Genomic DNA, 12,418 nt, shown 5'->3' with positions numbered 1-12,418 from the left:
AATTTATAGGGAAAACTGAAAAACTTGAGTATTTAAGCTACATTGATACATAGACTACAGAATAATTTTGAGAATGAAGATTTAAATCACTCTAAATTTGCACAAGGTATAGTTTAGTTTCTTATTTTGTTTTGTCAAAATTCAGTTATGACAACTATATTTGGCATAATCAATATGAATTCTGGAGATCTTGCAAAAATGAAACAATAAAAGACAAAACTTCTTTATAAAGGAGTAAGGCCACTGCGGCTAACTCTGTGTTACCAGAGTCGATACAGTAGTCACTTTTAATTTCCCAGGTGTCTTGAGGTTAGAAGTTGGTTCCACTAAGGCAAACGCTTTTTTTTTTTTCCTTCTTTTCCAGGCGTCCAGAATAACCGTATATCCCAGCTGCAGGACCAGTTCTTTTAAAGGGACTGTTCAGATCATCTTATTTCACAGACAGGTGACTCATTGCATCTGACACATCTGTTGTGACTTGTGCTGAAGTACTAGCTGGGATAATATTCAAATAAATGTCATATTGTTGGTCCATGCCAAGGTAACTGTCACTCATGATATACAATGTGTAGATACACCTAAAATATTAAAAAATAATAAAAAAACCACAGAAGTGTTAGTTTGGAAACTAAGTCTAGCTACTGGGAAAGAAAAATCATTAAGAAAACTTGATTTCAAAATTTAACTTACTTTCCAGAAGTTTCTGGAGTATAAAAAGCAACAGAAACAGTATTTCGGTTTCTGACATATCCAATTCTTTTCAGGGCAATGAGTTCTTTTTTGTCAATTTCTCCCAGTATCAGAAACCAGCCTTCGTCTTTAACCTTGGGGAATCGAGGAGCTGCCGCTTTACTGTCTTGCTTTCCCTGTTAGGAAAAAGAAGCAATTCACTTCAACTAGAAATTACATTTCCACAGTACCATTTTTCCTTGAATGAAGAAAGCCAGAAAAAAATACACTGTCACAAATTTTTGCATAATACAAGAATTTAATCAAATCCAACCTAAAATATTTGTCATTTCTTTCCAGATAAAAGAGTTAAAAAATGGAGTCCACTGAAAAGAAGAGAGAGTGTAAGAGTCCACTTACTTTCTAAGCTAATAAAAACTGAATGGAAATACCAAATGGATTTTTTTTTTGTAATTTCATCTACTATATTCCAAATGCTAGAAGGGTTAATGGTAAATCTCTTGTGTATCTCTTTAAACGATACTAAAACAACCTTGTTCAAGATTAACATGAAAGCAAAAGGCCTGGCCCTTTCAAACGGGTGCAGGTAGTGGCATTTCTGTCTTGGAACATAAAAATGTTTGAGGGTGCAGTGAGGCAACCAGCCCAAGGAGACACAGAGAATGGGGCTGACGTTCCAGGGCTAAGGAGCTGTTTGGAGAAGTTTCATATGCAAAATGTGATAAGTATATGTGCAGTGAAGGCCTGAGGATCTGTTATGAATAAAAATGTTCTTACAGGCACAGGATTGGTCTGGAGCTTGGAGGTACATAGGAATATAGTAGGGAAACATAAACTTGACTGGGGAAGCAGGATATGTAAGAGTGCGAGTGGTTAGTCTGGGAGATGCTTAAATACTCCGAATACAACTCTGAAGTTATCACCTCTACTGCCTCTGGTTATACCACCCAAGCAAGAATCTTCATAAAAACAGTGAAAGATTTTTCCATTGACTTGAATTGGTCTAGGATTTTAACTTCAGAATCTATTTGCTGTACAGCACTTGTAACTTAAAAAAAGAAAATCTGCTCATTACTGACATGGAAAAGGCTTTGAAAGTGTTTGTAATTTACACAGTTCTTAGCAACCCCATAAGAAGTGTTACGCTGTGTAAAGCCTTGTTGATAATGTAAATGGATGTTTGAAATCTTGTGCACTTGGGAAGGAAATGATAAATATATCTACCTGATACCCCATCTGGCTTCTCTGCAGGTTTATCTGGAGGACATACTCTTGATCAGCGTGTAACTTGATCCACTTTTTGTCATCTCGCATGTCTGTCACCAAAGCAGGAACGGGCACTTCAGTCTGTGCCTGAACCGGGTCATCCCAACAGCCTTTGATGCTCAAGCTGACGTTCAGAATTGGCAAACGGGACAAGAAATTCCAAGCCTGCAGAAAAAACAGATCACGGTGAATTACAAGACAGTCCATACAATTCAGACTATTATCGCTATAATCAAAATAACTGTGTGTGCAGTATACATATTTATTATAGACTAAGAATATTTTATTATGTATTAAAATCTAATATTTAATAGTTCAATGCTTAGAATCATAAGCATAAAATACTTTACATTAACCTCTCATACTACTTTTTTCTAAGTAAGAAAACAAGTAGGAAACCCCTCAAGCACATTATACAAGCCCCACTAAGATTACAGAAGTCTGAATACAGGAAGAATTTCTTACTGCTCCCGATTAAACTATTTTTTTCCTATAAGCCACTTAAAAACTAGTATAATTAAGTTTTAAATTAAACTTCCTTAGCATAATCCATGAAGAAGAAGTCACTGCAGTGCTAATTAGCAATGGGCAAACCTCAGAGAGTTCAGCGGATCAGTTCCGATAATTAAGCAAAAGTTCAAAAGCTTATCCAAAGTTATCTGTACTTTTTAAAGGTTTTCTTGCATTCATCCTCATGAGCCTCCTTGCTGCTGTCCTTCCGCGGCTTCGCTAGTCTCTTAAGTTTTCTCATGAGCTACATCAGTCCCCCAACTTTATCGCTCGTTTTTCTACAGCCAACAGTTGCTAGAGTTGCACAGTTTGTGTAGCTGGTCATGACACTCTCTTCAATCTTGCATGTGGCAATTAATAAGGCATCCTAAAACACTGTTCTGTCCTTCACTTTGGTCTCCATCACACAAGGACAAGCAGTTCTGAGATGCTGTGACAAAGCTGGGGGGATTCATGTAGGCTGCAATTTAGCACAAAGAAAATGGGCTTATGCCCTCAGTGCAATTTGTTAGGAAGGGGAAAGAGAAGCTTTGCTGTGGAATGGAGTGAGTGATTTGGGGGCCTCATTACAAGTGAAAAAGAAAGATGAAACGGGCACTGTGAGAAAAGCAAATGAAAAGACAACAACCCTCTGCCCTTCCCTTCCTCCTCAAAGCGATCGATGTCTCCCATATTTTCAAACAACACTTACAAAAAGATAGAGGGTGGGAAGGACACCTCTTGGTAAAAAGCCAACTGATGTCAGAATGAGCCCTCTGGGAATGCAGAAGGTACACACAGTCACATGGGCAACACTGGCAGGGAATTGAAATGTTTTATCTGGAAAACGGCTTATATCTGTCCTTCATCTTTCATGAATCAGTTTGGCCATCTTGTGCTTTCAAATAAATGCATTTTCATGGTGATTGTGCTCGATGCTACAGTCCCGGAGACACCACTGCCCCGATCCATGCTGACGGTAACGGTGCTGTTGCGCTCTGGCTGTTGCATCCTTCCCTCCGGAGCAGCCCTGAGGCCGCGCTGCCCTGGGCAGGGGGTGCTGCTCCCAGGACCCTCCTTCCCGGGAGCGCTTTCCCCTTGCTCCCCTCGTCCCCTGGCACTCCTGGCGCTTCACGGCTACAGGGATCAGCTTGCTGGGCACTCTGGTGACAGCAGGAACTCAGATCAGCTGAAAACCGACTGTAAAAACATATCTGCTCATCGCGTGAGCCCTCCGTGCCTCCGAACGCCGCGGTCCTCCCTCCTGCCCTGCTGGCACCAGGATTCCCGTAGCCACTTGGCTACCGACCACTTCACTTTGGCTGCCAGTGAGAGGGCCGATAGGATCCATCCTCCCCTCATCCCAGCCTCTGGCTTGTCCCATCCGTGGCATCTGTGTGGCTGGGCAGTGAGCTAGCTCAGGAAAGGTACAAAGAATAGCATGGAGAAGGGGAGCAGAACTGCTCATTTTGGGTGCAGGGCAGATTTACGCTGGATTAAAATGTCTGTATTGCTGCAGCCTAGCCAAACTGAACAGGATTTGGGTTAAAGCTGATCTCTCTCCTCCCGCCTGGGTTTGGTGCATGAGCAGCTGCGCCTGGTCAGTGGGGAAGGTGCAGGGACAGCTGGGAGCACTCCTGGAATCGCAGCGGAAAACAGGAGCCATTGACCAACCGCACTAACTAACGCACTTCATGGTGCTCTAGCCAAGGAAGGACAGGGAGAAGATGAACAGCGACTAAAAAGGTCCAGCACCAAGGGGAAAATGATCCCCTTTTCTGACCCAGCTCAAAGGGAAAAAGGAAAAACAAGGCAGCACCTGGAAGAAGGAGAACAAGCACTGCACATCCTTAACTCGCGGTTGCAAGGATTTCATGACACTCAACGCACAGACAGTGCTAAAACGACCTCCAGCAGGTCATACTGAATGAGACAACTGGAATATCTGCACCTTAACTGACAAGTGATTTTTCGATTAACAACAAACAAACCTGGTGATCACCCCCTGCTTGGTCCTGTTTATACTGTACAACCCCAACATATTTTATCTGTCAGAAGCTCTCAGGTTCTTATCTAGCTTGTACTGTGTTAACAGCATCAAGTGACTCTGGGTAACTTTCTAATCGGATAAGAAGGTAGTTGGAACGACTGTCCATTCTCCAGGCCTTATGTTTTTGACAATTAGAGATTAAATTAATAGTGCTTGATTATTCATAAAGCATTGACATTAGGCTGTCTCAATAGTATAACTATCAGCTTAGTACTTTAAAAGATACCCAAGTAACTTCGAAACTGAAAAAAATACCGACTCAGAATTAATCACTGATAGAGAAATGAAGCTGCAGCCAAAACCGGAGGTAGAGTCTAAGCCATTTGAGCATTCAAGCCTACTGACTTTCAATAAGGCTTAGGACTGTAACTAACACTTGGAAAATTAAAGCCAGGCTCCCACGTCACTTAAGTATTTTTTTTAAATCAATTTTACCCTTTTTTGTTCCTGTATAGGATTACACATGCATATATTCCCTCATTCTGAACACATAAACACACCCACATGTGCATGCACACATATACAATGTAGATATTTACCCACAAAACCCAAAGATTCAAATCAATCACATGAGAAATTCTTCATGAACCTTGGAAAATATCATTAGCATTTTTGCCAATAATCTCTCTCCGCAGGACTTAGCCTAATATTCCAAATCCATGAGCAGCTTCAAGAGTTGCTATTTAAAAATTAATTACCAATCTGCTTAAAAGATATCTTCCTTTTAAATGTGAATTTTCTTTCCTTTTCCCCTATTCTCCAAACATATTTAAAGCTCAAACTTTAGCAAATTCATACTAGGAACAGATTTAAAATATAGGGAAAATATACTGTGAGTTAGAAGTAAAGTTTTATACCATTGAAAAAAGAATGTTCTAGGCATTTTGCTGACACACTTATCACTTCAAGCATGCTATCCTGGAATGGGACCAGGACAGAACCAAAATACAGTCTGCAATCTTACTGTAAGCTGTTGTTATAGACAATATGTCATCAATATATATTTTTATTGATTTTTTTTCTCTTGGTTGCCCCCCGCCATGCAGTCAGTTGCACATTTAAAGCTTTGCATGTCAAAGCATTCAACAAAAAGCCTTAATATAATTTTTAACTCTGTGCAAGGTATTACAAATTTTGTTTCGCAAAAAAAGTGCTGTAAAGAATGTAACATGTTGGAACAAAGGTTTCACATTGTAGTGCATAACACAGTCATGGCTTTGCTATACACGAGGCCATTGTGAACTCATGGCAATGAAACTTTCTCGTTATATGATGCTACACAATTATGTTTTTCCCTCCTATATGCATCTGTATTTACAAACACAGATATATAGAGACACAGTCTCTCGCTGAGTGTACATACACACCACATGCACACAGGCTATTTTTGAAGAAACTGCTAAGACATTTCAATACCAGCCAAACATATTTATCCGAGGATTAATCTTCATCTATTGAATCAGACGAGAACACTGCCATGCATACAATTATTTAATTAGCAGCCAAATCCTCTGCCAGTCAGCAGCCGTTCCAGGCATACTGATGGGGCAGGAGATGCAAATCGCACAGTAGTACTGCTTTTTCTCATTACTACTGCAATTAGCACTTAAATTGATGCTTTAAACATACTAATTTCTGGAATAATTCAGGATTTGTATGTTACCTGGGATCGCCTCACTGCAGAGACGACACCAGATTGCTACGCAAATTGAAGCACTTTTGAGCCAAATAACCATCATCATATCAGACAGAGGCAATTTGCATTTGCTTTTAAAGATAACAGAATGGCAATTTATGCAAATAAATTAAGTAAGTTTACTTCTGAGTTCTCCCTGAACTAATTATAACAATGTTCTAATTTTTTATCACATCTAAAAGTTGGACTGAAATCAATGTGTATTATGTTAGAAATATAGTCTTAACGCAAGTCTTGTTTTGATGTCAATACATCTTCTTAATTCAAAATTTTGATGGTAATTTACTTACAAACGCAGATGTTTTCCATAGATGTTTAAGTATTTTTCCTTTTGTATGCATACCAGTCAAAGGTTTCACTGAAGCTGAACAGTCAAATACAAGACATATTGCTGTCTTGTCAAATATTCAAATAAATATATCTAAAGCATAGGCCGTGAAGTTTTCTTTGTTCATACATTTCTTTTGAAACACTAATCTTATGGTGTAATGAACACCATGGGATCTAGCTATCCTTTGCTGGGAACTGCTGGAAGCTGAAAATAAGACTCTAGTAGCCTCACGATTTTAAAGTATTTTTTTCTTCCCTCTGTAACTGTGAAAATTTAATCTGCTTTTTCTGCTTCAATCACCAGACGAGCACTGGGTCTTTTACCAAGTGTGTTCTCAGAAACGACAGCGTTTGAACGACCACTTCAGGGACCAGCTACAGTGGCACTTGCAACGCCTGTATTCCCAGTGCAGGGCTGACCACGAAGCGGTGGATAACTCCCAGTGGATTGAACGGCCTAGGCAGGCATATGACAGCAAAAGGACTTGGAAATATCGGCTGTGGGCCCTACTGGTTAACAGAGGACCAGAGAAAATAATGTTTAGAAAGTAGGTAGGGAAGGACCTCTGTAAGGCTTGATGTACCCTGAAATTAGAGCAATGAATGTATTGCCTTTTATACAGAATATCACCTGATATTTGCGTGATATTTGCCAAAAGGGAAGTGAGTGCTCCCTTTCCCAGCCGCTCTTCCCTTCCAAGCCCACTCCTAGTGAACACTGATTGAAAGTCGTACCTGTGCAACGTGTGCCGCTTGCAACTCGCTGTCCACAAGGGAAGCAAAAACATCCTCTTTTCCTTCGCAGGCTGCCATGAGTTCAGGAAGACACTCGATGGGACCCTGGTAGCCTCCCGGCGCGCTCCTCCTCCTTCCTTGGCCCCCCTTCCTGCAAGACATATGCCCAGGGAGAGAGAGCAGACATTTGTTTTGAGTTGTTTTGGTGGTAAAACTTGGTACTGACTTCTGTTATTCAATGCCTGTCACTTCTTTTTGGGTAGTGTTAATTACTGCATCATCTCGGCACTCGCGCAGCCTGACATTATCTATGATATTAACATGGGTACCAGCGCATTTTTAATGTGAATTCAAATAAAGTTGTAATTAAAATACAGAGTTGCCTTTGTTAGAACTTGGAACCCTTCCAGTCATCTCTTGTTCAGTTGTCTGGAATCACGGTTCTCAAAATACTCTGTGGGGTTAAGCAATCAATGAAAATTGAAAACAGAAACAAGACCTCCATTTGGGAGAGGATCGCTGTGAAAGAATGAGTTTTGCTTCTGTTACATTAATGAACATCCTTGGGCACAACAGTGACATTCAATCAGTATCAGCAATCAGAGGTGTAATGAAATTGCAAACCTGCAAATGCGTCGAAGAGTTACATACCTAAAAAGATAAAGGTGTTGCACTTCTATGTTGGGCAAAGTAAGCAGGGAGGAATCATGTATCCATCTACCCTGAACCACCATCTGTATCAGACCGGTGATATTCAGGGCAGTCACCAGCCATCCGTGGTGCGCTGCGACATCCAGCATCGCCTAATCAAAGAAGACATATATACATAAAAAAAAAGAAAAAAAAACAGACAGACTGCAAGTATAACTGTATACCAGGTTCATATAAGTAAGTACCTTTACTTCATATTTAACATATTGAAATTTCTAGGCATACAATCTCAGAATTTCCTTCAACTCCTACTGATGTCATTAGGCACCTTTTAAATTAATATTGGAGAAAGAGACATCAAAACCTTGATCATCACCAACTCCTACCCTTGAATGGGTGAATAACTTGCACCATGTTTTTTTGGGGGGAGTGGGAGCATATGGTCAGTTCTTGCCCTTAAAAATAACATCTCTTTTGCAGAAATCCAACAGAGAATGAAAGAAATAAATGTCAAAGTTTACTGTAAAGGAAGAAGTTGCAGTTACTTGCAGTGTTTTTCCAAAAATCCTTGGTCTACTCCAGAATGACAATGTGTTTGCAGGTGTTCTAAAATGAATGTTGATGTCATTTAACAATAGCAGTTATTACCACTCTTATTTTATTTTAATCTAAGCTCTACAAGCTCAAAAAATCTTTTGAATGGTACTAGATAGAAAACTAAAAGTTAATATAATAAGCATTTTTGAGGCTTTGTTCAACACTGGCACCTAACTGAAAATCTTGGAGAGACTACAAAATAGCTAATAGTCAGAGACCAGGAAATTCAGCTGCGCTGAGTCAGATCAGTCAGAAATAACCTGGATTTCACTCCTTGCATTGGAAACAGTTGCTCTGAGAACAAGGTAAGTTTGGCCGCCTCTCTTTTGGCACCTCTATTCTGATCTGAAAAGCGTTCCCAAAGAAGACAAAATCCTCCCCCAAACCTTCCAGCACCCAATTCAGCTACACGCCCCACTTCAAAGTGCCAGTGGTTATCCTGACGTCCATGCTCTGAGTTCCAACTCGGCTTCTATTTAGTACGTTTTCTACACATAATACAATAAAAGGCGTAATACAAGTAGCATAAAGAGTATTTGAATCTGCAGAAATGATAGTTCATGCACTGTGAGTGTCCTGGTGACACAGAAAAAAAATGTGTCCAGACTTTCTAAAGACTGTTCTTAAATTCTATTTGGCTGGTCTGAAAGGAATTTTAAGAATTTTCTGAAGGAGAAAGAATCAAACATGAACCTCGGTTTTAACACACTTGTAAATAGAGTTATTTGAATAAGCAGTATATTTTTCACCCTGTCTACACCACATTAAAGCAATTATTATGATTTATTGGGGCATTTCATCTGGTGAGTAAAATTATGCTACAGTATGTTAATTCTCCTGCTAATTATCTTGTTTAACACTATCACAATCACAATGAAGGGTCTTCACATTAGCACAGCTTCTAATTCAGCAAAAGGTTCATATTTAAAAGGGGATTACAGGGAGGAAATTTGAGGTTTCATTAAAATATTTGATTTTTTTTTTAAGAAAGCAAGAAGAGAGTCTGATATCATGAAGTTTCCATGTTTCTTTAAATATCATATTTTCTTCTTGATACTGGGAGACCTGCAGTTCAGTTTTAGTGCTAGGCTTAAGATTTTTCTGTTCTGTCGCAAAACAAATAATACTTTTTGCTACTTCTTTAGATAGCATATACATGCAATAATTTTAATTTATTTTTCCAGCGACTAATCTAATGATGAGAAGCTGTCTATATAAGTCTTTACGTTTAATCAAATGTTTTACAGACAAACAAAAGGCAGCATTTACTTAAGGCAAACTAAACAGTGAAATCTTCTTTAAACAAAGGAGTTGTTTACACATGCTGAGCTATTTCAATTAAATTACACTGATTCTGGAGAAATGCTGAGTTTAAAGGCACAAGTTAGTTTCAGTCATGGTCAGCTGCACCATTTATTTTAGGAGTTTACAATGCAATTTCAACAGGTTTTATTCCTGATCAGGGTGATAAGATGGTGACACTTAGAAAAATATTTAAAATGTTACCCTGAATTACACAAATGTTGTCTCATTTCTTATGGAATGTAAATAAAGTGCCTTTCAGCTAATATAGTTCTAAATTTAACATTTAACTCTGCTTTCTTTTTCGAGGAATAACCCTAATACTCTTAAATACGCTAAGGACATCTCTAGTTACCTTAGAAAAAGTACATGGCACATCACATTAATAGCTTTTTTACTGGTACACAATAGAAAACAAAATTATTTTAGAAATCACATTTGAAAGGCACAAGCTATAGATTCATGTGTTGGTTCATATGATTTTTAATCAATCAGGTGGAGGGGGAATTGTTCGCAGCATTTACCACAGGGAAGTCTGTCCCTTATGCTTACAGTGCGAGTCATTCTTTCCCAAGTTTTATACCATAGGGAAGCTTGTACCCAGGATACAATCAGTATCTTTCTGAGCGTGCTGCTCAGACAAGTATGCACTGCTCTTCTCTCCACTTATATCTAAGTCTTATTCTTTGCTTTCTGTTATTCTGACCTAGCCTGAAACATGATTTTTCTCAATCAAGAAACTGTTGTAACTAAAATACATTAATAATATTGGGTGCAAAGTTATCTTGTCTCTTCTAAAAACGGTAAGAAGAACGTAACAAGTTGTACGTTTCTAGTATGCATAAGTGGTGGTATTTCCATAACCTACCTCTGAGGATACGTAGTGGGTGTGTGTGTGTGTGTGTATGTATTTTTTAAATCTATTTATTTCCCCCATTTTAACAGAAGGTTGCAAAAGCAGAAAAGGAAGAGAGAAGATGTAAGAGAAAGATAAGTCTAAAATGAGCCATACACCCAACTTAACTGGAGGATCCTTTCACATAGAAAATCTCATAGCAATTGATAGAGGCGTACAGGCAGGCATCCCGTAGGGAGCACGGAGAGCCTCTGTGTGTGAGACTCTGTGCTCCACATTGTTATAAGGAATCCACATGGCAAATCCTCTTTTCCTCCTTGTTTTCTGCTTCTTCACCCATAGAATTTATTCACAGCGTCTCTATCTGAATGTGAAATCCAAGACAGTGACATTGTGAAGAAGTCAGAACAACGGCAACATTGACTCGTTTCAGCTGCTCCCTTGGAAACTTGCACACTTTCCATTTCGACCGAAGAGGAAAGCACACAGATGCTTGATACTCAGATCCTGAAACTTCTCTAAATACTCGAGGTAACAAATTTGGTCATTCCAGTTTCTCCAAGTTAGCTACACAAAATGTGGCAACAAAATAAGAGATAAAATAATTATTTTACATTTATGTTATCTATCTGACGAATAATGCTTATTCTCTTCAGTTTCATGGAACATTCCACTATGGTTCATTAAAATTCTATTTTATTTTATTTTTATAAGGTTGCCTTTTCTGTTTGGTTTGTTGTTTTTGACCACAAACCAGTTTTACAAATATTTGTTGTTTCATAACTTTAACGCCTTTTTTTTTTCTTTGGCAAACTAGTAATCTCTAAATACCCTGTAGCTGATATGATTGGAACAAGCAGCTGACTATAAACCATAGCAGGACTAAGCGGAAAGTGCTGATGACACTCACCAAGTGGTCCTGTGCAATGATGAGGGGGAGGTATCAGGTATGGGCATACCTGAATGATCAAAATTGAATGTCAAAACACTTGGATCAAGGTCTCTCTTTTGCTATTTCTTTCGTCATCCCAGGAGTTCATTTGTACAAAATCCTCAGCATCTATTACCGAGTCTTCATCAATGCATTTGCGAGAGCAGTGGGTGGCTATTTATAAGTATTAAACTCTTTAAACTTGTCAGAAAATACCTTTCTGGTCTAACACAACCTGAAATTTTCCACCAGTCTGTCTCTCTGTAGCAAAAAATAAATAGCTTGGAATTTGACTGTTGCTATATATTTCCCTGCGTTGAGGAAAAGCGAAGATGGAGGCAGGATGTGGGAAATATGAGCGTGGGGCATGGAAGAAAAGTTCTAGCAAAACATTGCTCATCTCTGCTGGTTTTTTATCACTCTGAATATGTCTCCAAAATAACACATACTGAATCGTTATATAGCAAAACCCGATTTAGGAGATTTATTCGGTATCAAAAATATCTTGACTCCAAAATCCTTCAAGTTAGAAATATTTTGGAGCATTTTAACACTGCTTTTGGTACTACTTTGACATTCTTCACTTGAAAGACTGATATTCTGGATCACTTGTGTGTAAGTGGGTAGGCTGCATAGGAACTGAAACTGTACAATTAGTGGAATTTCTGATGCACTCAAATGACTTAAATAGCTTTTTCCCTTCAAGACAGGGTATCAAAATGGCCAAATGAAACCACTTGCATTTTGTGAACACAGCCTGCATCCTGTTTGGAGGAATTTCTTATTCTGTCTGAAGCTGCCTTATAACGCAATTCTGGACACACT

At 38.9% G+C, this 12,418-nt stretch overlaps 1 protein-coding gene across 1 annotated transcript in view; it reads right to left on the bottom strand.

Annotated features, from left to right (window-relative positions):
* Positions 1 to 387: 387 nt before the first annotated feature.
* The window catches only part of ASCC3 (activating signal cointegrator 1 complex subunit 3), a 240,803-nt gene continuing 228,772 nt past the window's right edge, over positions 388 to 12,418 (bottom strand). The window contains exons 38-42 of the mRNA XM_088534698.1: positions 7,908 to 8,059; positions 7,257 to 7,407; positions 1,915 to 2,121; positions 691 to 866; positions 388 to 578 (exon numbers count right to left, since the gene is read on the bottom strand). Of these exons, the coding sequence (XP_088390824.1) occupies positions 431 to 578; positions 691 to 866; positions 1,915 to 2,121; positions 7,257 to 7,407; positions 7,908 to 8,059 (834 nt within the window). The 3' untranslated portion in view covers positions 388 to 430. The remainder of the gene's footprint in view (positions 579 to 690; positions 867 to 1,914; positions 2,122 to 7,256; positions 7,408 to 7,907; positions 8,060 to 12,418) is intronic.

This window comes from Tinamus guttatus, unplaced genomic scaffold (genome assembly GCF_059628265.1).
Source record: "Tinamus guttatus ecotype Peru unplaced genomic scaffold, ASM5962826v1 Tinamus_guttatus_pri_ptg000036l, whole genome shotgun sequence".
Classification (NCBI taxonomy): domain Eukaryota; kingdom Metazoa; phylum Chordata; class Aves; order Tinamiformes; family Tinamidae; genus Tinamus; species Tinamus guttatus.
The sequence above is the reverse complement of the archived record's forward strand: the minus strand, read 5'-3'. Positions and strand labels throughout refer to the sequence as shown.